Source organism: Anabas testudineus, chromosome 21, assembly GCF_900324465.2.
Source record: "Anabas testudineus chromosome 21, fAnaTes1.2, whole genome shotgun sequence".
In the NCBI taxonomy this organism is placed as follows: Eukaryota; Metazoa; Chordata; class Actinopteri; order Anabantiformes; family Anabantidae; genus Anabas; species Anabas testudineus.
Window position 1 is genome coordinate 17,709,888 of NC_046629.1, and position 13,087 is coordinate 17,722,974.

The following is a 13,087-nucleotide window of genomic DNA, read 5'->3' on the forward strand; positions in this document are numbered from 1 at the left end:
ATTCATAATATGTACCACTGGCAATAGTGTTTGGGCATATCTCCAATTTAGACCAATGTTAATCTGTAATCATCATGTGTGTTGTCACAGACATTGTTTCCATTATCTAAACTTAATTTTGTTAATTAACTGGTCATGCAAAGGCAATCTCGCATCTCGATCACATTGCCACAAAGCACTTGCAATTACTTAAAAATATATATAACAATATAATATTCCACTTATACAGTTTGAATCCATAGTTATCTATTTTCACATCTGTCCCAATATGTTCCAATATGTTCTTCCCCCATAAAACAACAAGTGAAATCTAAACATTTGATACAAAGTTCTTCACATAAGAAACGAAAAACACAGGTAGCCCAACAAATCCAGATGATGTTAAAAAGTTAAAAAGATGTTTAAAAGTCTGCGATATCACAGCAAACCAGATTCTGACTTGACTTGATTCTAAACATTTTCAGTTCATATAATTATGCTAGTGATTACATTACATTATTGTAGTATTCTAAGCAGAAACAGTATTCCAAGCATACAGCTGATTTGTTTATGAGGAAAACCACTTTCTCATTAACACAAGCAAAAAGGAGACTGCAGTGTGGAGGAGGAAGAGATTTCACCCATACTTGATGTGAAATATAGGAAAGAGAACCAGAGACTTTTCTTGCTTTTCCTTTTTGAATTGGTTGTGTAGCAACGTTTTTATGTTTCTCACACTCAAATACAACACCATATTTTAATGCACTGTGTTGGTCTGCAGAGTAATTTTAAGACGCTCACAGCAGCTGTGGCTCTCCTCGTCACTTCCATCCAGACAATCGTCATCTCCATCACACTTCCACAAGGCTCGTATGCAGCGATGATTCTGACACTGGAACTCATCACTTTTACATCGCTGTGGCTCTAAACCACTGCTGGAAGCTTTTGGGAGGAAAAAGTGTTAAGACCAAATCAACAATAGACTTCATATGTAGCATATGTTTCAGGAAAATTATTGGCAAAATTATAAAAGCAGTCAAACACGTTAATAACGTTTCATGACCCAATGTGTCGCAACTGGGATTTGCTTTATATTTCTGGAAACCCACTAGGACAATTCCCCAGCTTTATTTATTAACAGATTTGCATGTGAACAGATGAAGTTACTTGATCTTTATCCCAGAGGATCGAGCCAGGATTACAGTATAGTGGGACAAGATGATCTTGCGCCTCTTGCTCTTTCTTATTCATTATGTCCTCCTACCTGTACAGGTGACATTGTTCTTCTCCAGAACCTGGTTGTCAGCGCAAGCACACACTCTGCCTCCTGGGACGGCAAGGCATAGGGTACCGCAGCCCCCATAATTCACACTGCATGTGTTGTCACCTGGAGAAATAGATTCCAAATAAGGTGTCTTGCTCATTTAAAGCTACATTTTCTAAAGCCCACCCTAAGTGCCATGTGATTTTGTTGTTGTTTTGTCTATTCTTCCTCTGTGTAGGGTCACATGCTGCAAACATAAACTGCCTCATTGACACAAACCTTTTTTTAGAGATATGTGCCAAGAATATGCCATATGATCTAAAAGCACATGTCAATTCTACTAATGGGAAAACTGTGGGTAAAAGATATTTGATATTAATAGCGTTCTTGAAAGAATAATTTGTCTTTCTGGACAAAGGTGATAGCCTCCAAAGAAAAAAAAAGAAAAAAAACTTTCTCATGACATTAAAGCATAAGACACCTTTGTCACTTTCATTTAACACAGAGCCTAAAAGCAGTGCCTGAGCCAATGAGATAAAGCTTTTGGTTTTGTAAGAGCCAATCAGTAACAGTCAGAGGACTGGATAGTCAATTAATCTATTCAGTGACATGAACAACGTAGAAACGTCGAAACAGAAAAACCCCTGCATGGTGTGAACTAGTCTGTGCATGGAGCAGAAAACCTATCATCTGCATTTTAAACCTGGTATAGTACTTTCCTACACAAAATCCACAGCTTTCAAGTTCTATAAGCTCTAAATCAAACAAACTGTCATGACTAAAACCATGTCACAAAACTTTGTACAATTATATTTCAGTAACTGTAGAGTAAAAGCGGCAACCTCTCCTGGCTGTGGAGTGGACGTCTGAGCACTGTTTTTAAATTTAAATGCCTATTATGGAGAAACAAAAGAAATGCCTGCTGTGAGAGTCTGTGCAGTTTTCCACTGTCAGCCATATCCAATGCCTCTCCTATCTGTTCTTTTCAGCTTACTAACAGCATGAATCCATCATCATTTGTTACACAACCGAGCAAACCCCTCCAAACCTTGGTCACTTTATTTCACTTTCTAGAGTGGAGCCCCAAGTGATTTCAAAGTTACCATCAATGCTGATCAGCGCACTGCTTTACACCATGACCATCTGACACCAATTGGCATACATGTAAATCTCTGCTGCATATTATATAATGCACAAATGTGTGAACTTTTACCACAGAGTGGATATATTTTGAGCATAAGACACGTTTCTCTGTTAGGGAATCTATGGTTCAGTGACACTAGATGAGGAGCAAATGAAAGGAAAACTGCCAACCTTGCTGACTCTGTGCATCATAGACACGCAGGCCAAATAGTGGTGGTCTCTCGCTCCGCAGCAGAGTGACATCGCTAGTGGACAGGTCCAGCTGGAAAACCGAAGCATTCATGTACTCCGTCCAAAAGATAAAATTACGATAATGAGAGATTCCGAATGGATGGTTCAGCTCTTTTCCGTTGTACACCACCTGCAACATGAAATAAATATGCAGTGTAATCAAAAGATTAGGAGAGTCACAGTCAGACACCATCAGCAAGAGAAAAATCAATCATCTCAAAGAGAGTTCCAGTTGTTTGAATATGGGCTTAGAAATGATTTGATCACAGCAAATGATGAATGTGATTCAATTTCTTTGCACAAATTTATTCACGCAGTGCTGTCCGCTTATAATAATGTTTGCTAGAATCTTGGCATTGATTAAATAGCATTTGCAAATAATTCATTAGCTTATTATGCAAGTACAGCTACAGTTGACAGGAGCAGTTGGGGACAAAGGGATATCATGTTGGCAGTTAATGTTGAAAGAGGAGCAGTTGTAACTCTTTTTCCTACTTTGCAAATTAACATCACTGCTAAGACATAGGGTTTGGAAGCTGAAATGATGTTGATGATGCTCAGGATGAATATTACCTCACTGTACAGTTTACTCAACGACTCACTGAATTAACATGGCCACAAAACACTTGAAAAGTATAGTATGATTCTAAAACGTTGGTGTCAGTATTCAGCTGGGATGTTCAATTCTAAACTAAAGTTACCTAAAATAACCCCGAGCATAATTCCTGCAACAAACTCCCGGCTACAATTTTGCTTTGTCTGTCACGTTTAAACTCACCATTCTTCCAGTTCCATTGAGATGAATCTTTTCGATGTGATCATAGTAGGCGTCACACCAGTACATTGTGCTGGTGCCGTGGTCCAGTGTCAGGCCATTGGGCCAGAGCATATTAGAAGTGACAAAAATGCGGCGATTGGATCCGTCCATCCAGGCTTTCTCTATCCGCCCTATGCTGTCATTGACCTCATCCTCTTCCCAGTCTGTCCAGTACATCCAGCTATCATACAGAGACAGAGAGGCACACATACAGAATAACAAACACGACAGCCCTAATTAAGTAAGGGGTGAGTATATACATGAGTAGATCGTAATCTGGCCCAAACTAAAAGAGGAGCGCATTGTGGGAGCTTTGAAAAAAGAAAATGGTCATGTTTCTTTCACCTAAGCCATTGGAAACAGCTCTTTAGTTACAGTAAAACTGATCACTCAGTACTTCACACTGAAAGTAAGTCTATTTTAGTATTCTGCTCCTAATTCATCCATGCATTTACATATTGATACATTGACGTATTAGAGTTGTTGTTCTCTCCACCAGCTTTCTTCTACTTTGCTTTTACATTACTGTCAATACAGAATTTCTATAGGAAAACTTGTGTTGGCATCATAATTCCTTATGTTGAAGAGAGTGTGCATCATAATCTAATAATTATTATCACTTGTCAAGGTAAAGCACAGCTCGACTACACATCATGAAAAAGTTGGATGTATCATATTGCCCACAGAGTTTTCAGTTCATCCTGTGTTTGCTGAGAATGCAACTCTCAGTTGGCCTATGGTACTGTATTTAAAACATGATTGGGTCACCAATTTGATGGTCTGTTCTCTGGTAAGCATGCCTAGGGGATTTGCTCTGTTTGAACGTTGCTGCCTGAGCCTTGTAGCCCCCTGTTTCTCATCAATGATAGAGGGTTGGCTGAGGGGAGGATGAAATAGAATAGGATATGGAGGTGAATGAAGACTCCCTCTGTCTCAAAGTCATCTTTACAACCTCGTGCATTATTCAGCAGTGCTCAACACTCACATGGACACACACATATGCTTAGAGCACATGCACACAAAGACCAAATCAGATGGGCTGATGGACACAATGCAGATGCACTGTCAACATAAGAAATCACAGTTGAATAAAATGGTTATTCATGACCAGATTTTAATTCATGGCTGCAATTGTTACCAACTGCAAGGAAACTGCAGGAAAGTAGAAACTATTAGCCACAGTTTTGTTTTTATTTAATGCTGTTCGAAGAGTGTTTTAATTTTTTCCATCCCTTAATTAATTTTACAATTTTACAAACTTGCGTGCTTGTTGCTTTAATTGCCACAAAATACCACTGAAGCTTATTTTTTTATGTGAATACATATATGAGATTCCTAATGCAACAAAGATAAACAGGTATGACACTGTTAAGTTGACACTAGCAGTCCTTATCATGTCAGCACAGACTGAAGGTGGCAAACAGAGCAGAAAATAAGGTTGTGAAAATGCAGCCAAGAAATCTGTTGGAGAGGTGCACCCATTACAACTGAAGAGACCCTTCCCGCAGAGCAGATAGAGATCAAAGGATTGTCGTGTTCACGGTGAATGCTCCTGCAGAAGCCTAAAACTAGCTTTTCTAATAATTTTTGCTGTCACTGGGAGGGCCAGACTAAAAGTTATTCATGCCTTTAAAAAAAAACATTGTAACATGACGTCGCAACCCCCTCTCTGCTGCTACTATGGTATATCCATCAGCATTAAAATTCTTAACACTGGTAAGAACCTAATGTCTATTTTTGTCTAAAAGTAAAAAGTTATTTAGTTTTGATGTAATTAGTGTGTTTTATCATTGATTATTATTTTCATTCTACATTCAATCTGTAACTTTGTGGCATGTACATTATGTGAATTGCAAACAGTGAATGTTATTTAGGGTTGGAGTTACTAATAAATGTTACAGACAAAAACAAATCAGAAAAAAAACAATGAATACGTTTGACCTTTGGTTTGGTATATTTCTCTACAATATAGCAATAAAATAGCTCTGTATAGCAAAATGTTAAGAACAACCTCTTTCAGGCTTAAAAACTAATCTCCGACTGCTATGGATTTGCTGCGTGTTAATACGCTTTAAGCCTGAAAGTGTTAATCCTTAAGATCCTTGAGACACCCTTTGCAGCTTCTTCTCTATATGTTAATTACCATCTCAGCTGGTAGGGTCCTCCATATAAATTTGCAGAGGAGATGATGCACTAAGGAGATGATCTATGTGGACTACACAGCTATCGAACAGGTTAACTGTGACTAACGAGCTGGTACCTATGGTTTAGGTAAAAGAAACATGACCATCTTCTTTCTTCAAAGCTCCCACAATGCTCTTCTCTTTAAAACAACAGATGTTCCCTCAGATTAAGATGCTGGTTTACATGAGGAAGCCCTCACATTTACGCATTTTCTTTCTAAAGCTGCTTGATGTCATCGTCAGTTAGTGCAGATCTCAGCTAAAGCAGCTCTCATGGATGAATGGAAAAGTGAATATTGACATTACAAAAAGGTACAGAGGTCATTCCTACTACATGTTATGCATATACAGCAAGACAAGAAGGATATCAGAAGGGATGTTCTGTATGCTACATTTGGCAGCTGTCAGATATCAGAAAACTGGATACCATCCACACCACAGATGTATTCTAACTTTTTCTCCTTCTTCATGTTTCATAGACAACCTTGGTTGTGCCTAACTGATTTAATTTACACATGTAATCCTACATTGGAAGGTAAAGAGCAAGACATGAAAAAAACATGACATACACTGTCATTTGTGGAATATCAATTACTATATGTCTAATAGAACTTTTTTTTTACCAACAACATTTTTTTTTACCCATTAATGCAGATTTTCTTTCACTGTAACATAACTTGAATGTGTTCTCCAATGTGTCATGCCATTCTTCCCACACACACTCTACTTGCTCCTGTCCCTTACTGAAATAAAGCGGAAAGCTGACCTGATCCTCCTGTTATGTAGTTTAGTTATAATGTTTCCTGACATGGAGTTTTGTTATGTCAAGTGTCAAGGTTGAAAGTTTAGTGACCTATGATTCAGATTTTATGTAGTTATATAGTTTATATAGATGAAATGTCTAACACTGTTTCTAGAATATGTGTGTACTTTGTGAAACCTATATTTATGAAGAGACGGTAGTAACCACCACACGTCATCTGGCACGTCACTGCAGTGGTCTTCTCCATACAGTAACTTCCTTCTACTGTATGTTCGTTTGAAATCAGATCCCTCACTTGGGCCTGCCCTTTTAACTTCACTGTTAGGCTGCTCTTTTTCGTTAGGTAGCCCAAAACTTTAAAGGAACTAGAAAAGCTGAGAAATAACATGTCTTCTGTCTAGTAAAATATTAGTCAGTTTCAACTATCACCTTTATCAAACATTACCATAAAGGTGAGCAGCCAACCAATCAATCAAATTGGCTGGATGCTGCCATAAGCAGCATAGCAGTACCACTGGACAGAAAATTGGGGGTAATAATTAAGTTAAGTTGTGTAATGTCACTGTTTCTATTCAACTTAATTAAACCAGGACATAACTAGATCTCATGGAAATATATCTTAAATGAAACACTATAGTTATAGTTACTATAGCTAAAGTGAGACCACACAAATCACAGCAGGCAACTTTATTCTTTGAGATAATATTCAAAACCCATTCAGAGTTATGAGAGGAAAGATAATTGTTTTTCTCATTGACTGTCAGTGCTGAAGGATACAGTGGAAAAGACTGCAACACAGGACATGATATTTTCTTTTCTTTAACTTTTTTTTTTTTTTTAAATCACCAACAGCCCACCCACATCTAATTTATTTTTCCATGTGACAAATCTTTTTTTTTTTTACTTGAAATACCTGCTAGCTACAAAATTTGTATATTTCATACATATAATAAAATGGACAATATCTCTATTTTTCTGACCTGTTAAGGGGGTCAACCACTATGGCCCGGGGATGAGACATATTCCCTTCCAACAGAGTCTTTCTGGTCTGTGAGGCTCTCTCCAGTCTGGCAACACTGATTGTCTTCCTGTAGCCATCATTGGTCCAATACAAATTATTCCCAATCCAGTCCACTGAGATTCCTTCAACATTGTCAAGTTCTACAAGAGAATCAGCAGCACAGAATTAAAAATACTTCTCGCAGCAAACATTTATGAAGTACTGTAGCTTTTATTTATACCTACATTGCTTAGTAAATACGGTCACTCAGTAACACATTTATTTTGGGTGTAATATCACGTATTTCTTATTCTAATGGTACATGCTGTATATATTTTTGTGTGGGCGCATAAATGTGACAGATAATTGATTTTCAGGCAGATTTTTTTTTTAATTGTGGAGTTCATATGGGAAAACTGGGAAAACTTTAAAAACTGATATCTTACATTTACATTTAGGGTTCCAAAATCTTGATGAAAGTCACAAATATCAACAAACACAATTCTAAGTCGATAAAACCAAACAGTTGTGATATACAGTGCCTATAAAAAGTTGTCATCCCCTTGGATGTTTAATCCTTTTATTGACACTATAAATCAGTCATGGTCAATAAAAGTTGGCGACTTTGACAAAATAATTTCAGAAAAATACCTTGTTAATGTGAAAGTGAAAACAGGTTTCTACAAAGTAATGTCAATTAAATAAAAATATGAAAGGTGAAATCAGGGTATCAACTGCATTACTTGAAAACCTGTTTTGTACTTTGAGTAGATTAAAAGCAAAATAGCTTTAACCATACGATGGAAAGTCATAATTTCTTTTTTTTTTCTTGGTAATGCTGCGGTCATTACAAAAACAGAATTTAGACTCACCATCCTTGAGTATTGTCTCTCGGCTGCTTCCATCTATTTTTTGCCGCCCAATAAGAAAACTGGTGGTGTCTGCAAAATAGATGTGTCCTAATTCTGCATGGTAGTCAATGGCTCGAGGGTTGACTAGGTCTTCAATTGGCACCATGTGCTCATCACTGGACTTGATGTTCATATCTAGGCCTCGAATGACTCCAGGACGGCCCTTGCCGTAGAACAGGAAAAGATCGTTTTTGGGCTCTGTAAAGCAAGAAAGGACAGAGGCTTTTTTTATTGTTATTGTCAATTAATTGGCCTAATTCATCAGTGCTGATCCCTGCATTAAACCCTCTTACGAGCCTTATTGTTCTTATATGTGCGCCAGAGCCAGGGGCATCCATTCACCTTAATGGAGCCAGTAATCAGTGCCAATGACTATACTCTCTCCCCTCAATCATGCTCATGCTATAAAGCTGCCTTGACAGTACGAGAAGGAAAATGCTTAAGCAAACAGACAGTGGTAATACTTACCTTAGCTGGTGAACACAGCTTCTGATCTAAAATAACATGGTGCCTGGATAGAAAGGCAAACAGAGAGACCTAGAAAGCTGAGGCAGCTCCTCTGCGGCCTGCCAGCCACTCAGGGGGCTGTATGTTCTCGAACCCTTTGGGATACTCCAGAGAGACAAGAGGAGGAATGAGGGAGAGCTTCCAGTGAGAAAAGACCTCTCCTCGCTCTCAGCCCCTACCCAAGAGACTGGGATTGCTGGGGGTGAGGACCACACATGCCTCACTTCAATTTATCATTTTGTGAGGGAGAGTCCAACTACCCAAGAGACAATTAAGCATTGCAAGAGACCCAGATATCAAACCCCACCGTGACTGCTGTATGAAAAAGCACTACCATTTAGCGCCAACTCTCATTATGCTTAGGGAGAGGCAAAGCACGAGCAAGAGAGAGATAGCTGGTGTCATCAAAACATCTTTGAGAGGGGAATTAATCAAATGTGTCATGTCAAGCCTCGCAGTGCTACGTTACCCCGATCAAAATGTGGTGGGTCCTAAGATTGTGCCATTAATTTGATCCTATGGTTTTATTGTCACTTACACAATGTCCAAAATTGATCAGACCAGTCAACAAATGCAGACAAACTTAAAACATCATTATGGTAATAATCAATCAGGCTGGCAACATGTCAATAGTGCCACGTCACTATTAATGGGTGTGTGTCTAGCAGGTCTCATCTTCATCACTGTCAGTATAAAGCTGGCGCATGTATGACACATCCTCAGCTCCATTATGACATATTATTTTAGTTCCATGCGGAAGTTAAAAGAAGCAGTTATGCAGAATGTCCTTATCAAGCATAGCGTAAAAAGTTTTCTTTTTTATAAAGAACAGAATACACCGGTAAAGTAAAATCAATGATTTACTTCTAGACACACTGAACATGTTGAAAAAGTATTGCTGAAAATGTGTAAAAAGTCCTAATCCTAAATCCTAATCTGTCAAGTATGTAGCACTGCATTGTGGAGTGTGAGGTCAGAACTTTTTGGGAAGGACAAAAGGGAAGCTTAACTATGAGCGGAAGCCACCAAACCAAAGACCCCATTCACAATCCAATTGAGATTTCAACATCACTAATAAGTAAAACTCCAGCCATAGAACTAGGGCTGAACATAAATATTTGGATTTTAGACCTTCATTTTTTCAATAGGTTTACGTATTGGTTGGAGAGGTTTATTTTGTTTACCATTTTGATATTCTTTTATTAAATTTTTTCCCCAAAGTTAATCTGCAGTCTGTTTGGATTGCCCTTCATGGTTCAGCACTTGTACTTCACAGGTAGTATGTCACAAGAAAGTCATATGAGAATAGCAGTATATCAAGTATTATTATACATTTGAAGCAACGTCATCCTGTGTTTCAGGTCATTGACTACCACAGCATTTAAAAGTAGTAAAAGTAGTTGGTCTCTAAAAACAATTTAGCAGACTTTCCAAAATCACAACAAACCTTTTGAACTACATCAAACAAAAACACCCAAAAGAGTATGCTGACAGTCAAACTGATCAAACTGTGAGAGGACTCCATGCGAGTGCTTCAGCCACAGCTTCACAGCCAACTCTAGCAACAGCATTTGAGAAAGGCACTTTCCATGACAGGACAGGGAGGTGCTGGAAACAGGTAACTGATGCAGTGCCATTTATAATTCATATAAAAACTGGAAGATGAGGGTTCAAAATACTGCTTAAAATAGCAGTTTCATGGTACAAGATACCCAACTGCAAATATTTTTCCAACGCTGGATTTCTTCTGTTGTCCAAATGCCGTGACAATTTAACACAAAATTTAAACGTCCAGTGCTTTGCTAACACAACACAACAACACCTAATTGATGGACTAACTGCACTTCTGAACCCAATTTATTATTAATTTTTTTTGTAAGACTATTTTTTTAAATTGGGTAATTAGCTTGATTGTAAAATTTTGTAACTTGCAAAACAGCAAATAATTTTTCTTGAGAAAGAATTGTGTTTTGCTGCCTGAAAAAAAAAAACACAATAATTTTGCTATATTCTTTTGCCATATATCGCCCACCCCTAGGCACAAGCAGCATTAATAGAAATGGAGCAATATTTGACAGACATGGCAAAAGTCTACTCTGGCACAGTGCCTTTCTATACTAGCAACAACACGTCAGCGAACATTTTTGCAAAGGCTACTCATAAACAAAAATGAGATGTTTGTTTTTAACAGAGAATGTGAGCAAACTAATTCTCCATGCACATAAGTGGAAGAGTGCAGAAGGTAAGCATAGGGATTAGTGAGCTTACAATCAGATTTTTTTTACTTGAATATCATACAATGCTGTATCAATGGAGCCGCTGAATAAAATGTAAAACCCTAAATTAATCATAATATGCCCACTTTCATAACATGTTATGCTTTGGTGCAACAAACTCAACAAATATGTATTAGTGCATTACTTTTTCAAAAAAGAAACATGCATTTAACTCAAAGCAAAATAATCTATGTACTGACTTTTGCAGGACTGTCCATCAGAGCCAAGATTGTAGCCAGTACGGCAGCGGCAAGTTCTGGACTTGTAGCTGCCACTCAGAAGACAGATATGGGAGCATCCGCCTGGCTTTCCATATGAATCTAATTCACATGCATGACTCCTGACTGTAGATAAAAGGACAGATAAATCATTTTAAGGCAATAAAGCATCATCTTGTGAGCCAGCTTGCGAGTCAGAAACTGGCATATCTTGCACATATTATCCTACATTAAAAGAAAATGTCCTTTACCTTTTGGCTGACTTAGTTTGTGGTAAACACGGAGTCCTCTAGTATTCCCCAGGCTCGCTAGTGTCCTGCTCTCTGCTGTGATGTTGAACCTGTGAATCTGTAGCAACTCCACGGAGGAACTCCCTTTGGAAGGATCAGAGTGGGTAGCATAGAGGTAGTCCTCAAACACAGTTAATGCATAAATGTACGACACCTGAAAAACATAAACGGTTCATGGTGCTTTATGTAAATAATTTCTTCATCCAGAAATGAGTAAAACCACAAGAGGATACAAAGAAAACAAAAAACACCAATAAAAGACAGGATTTTTATGCCTTAACATGTGGCAAGCATGAAGGGGATGGGAGAGGACAGTGGAACTGTCGGTGCATTTGGCAGCCCACATGGGGTCAAAGGCTGGATTCTGTGGGGAGACTGCTGGCCCTGACACCACAGCCTCCATGCTACATTTAGCAAGCTGACACCCACACAAGCGACATGGCTGGATGAGCTGTGTTCACAAGAAGTACACCTAAGCGCACTGGGTGACACCTTAACATCAGGGGCACCAAGAAACATGCATCAGAATAAAATAAATAAATAAACAAACCACTCAACCATCTCTCTCTATGGAATCTAGCTCCAGCACTTTTACATGGACATTTCTACCCATATTGCTTCAAAGGGCACGTATATACTAAACTGTTATGCAGCTTTACTGACAACACTTGCAATGCATGCTAGTGGATACTTGTTAGATGGAATAAAATAACAGAATCTACCCCTCATAAGAGAGGAGACAAAAAGCAGGTAGTTAAAAGATGCTGATTTAATCAAACTGAAATTGTGAAAGTCCACAACTGTGTGCCGCCATAATAAAGTTCTTTCAAGAAATGCAACATTATAACCAGGTTACATACAATAAATGCACAGTCCTCCAGTGACTTTTCTTTTTTTCCATAACAGTTAATGTCTGATGATTTAGAGAGTAGTGTTACTTTCTGCAATGAGGAAATTAAGTAAAATTTGAGTAAATTATTGTATGTAGTTTCAGTTCAAGTGTGATCAGCATTCAAATGGAATAATAAAGTATATACTTGAGCTAAAATGCATTCAAAAGATGTGGTGACCATTGATAGCATTGGCTTTGTCAGAAAAGACATACACACACACACACACACAATATACAACTAAAAAGGAGGTGAATGCAATTTGTCATGTAGATGCAATCACGTGAGGATCCTCTGTCTGACAAGGGCACTAAATAATAGAGGAGGCAAATTTATGAAAAGAACACCTGCATGCACAATAAGGTGCTTGAACCGTACATTTTTCTTTGCTCATAAAGGTTGAATATCTAGTTCAAGTTGCTTAAAAGGGTTATTTAATGAATACTCCTAATCTATGATTAAAAGCCTCAAAAGTGTACTACAGAAGAGACTATTGATATGTTCATTTGGAAGACAGCCCCACGTGTGCCTCAGTTCCATCTATTCTGCATTCAAAAGACCTTTCTATGAAAAATGAAGAGTGAATTATAACAACAAGCACTGAATTTACCACCT

The 13,087-nt window shown here is 38.1% G+C and overlaps 1 protein-coding gene across 1 annotated transcript in view; it reads right to left on the reverse strand.

Moving 5' to 3' along the window:
• The window catches only part of lrp1bb (low density lipoprotein receptor-related protein 1Bb), a 176,067-nt gene that overhangs the window by 112,354 nt on the left and 50,626 nt on the right, over positions 1 to 13,087 (reverse strand). The window contains 8 exon segments of the mRNA XM_026375678.1: positions 781 to 921; positions 1,244 to 1,366; positions 2,558 to 2,747; positions 3,396 to 3,615; positions 7,361 to 7,541; positions 8,253 to 8,489; positions 11,275 to 11,418; positions 11,544 to 11,736. Coding sequence (XP_026231463.1) covers positions 781 to 921; positions 1,244 to 1,366; positions 2,558 to 2,747; positions 3,396 to 3,615; positions 7,361 to 7,541; positions 8,253 to 8,489; positions 11,275 to 11,418; positions 11,544 to 11,736 — 1,429 coding nt within the window.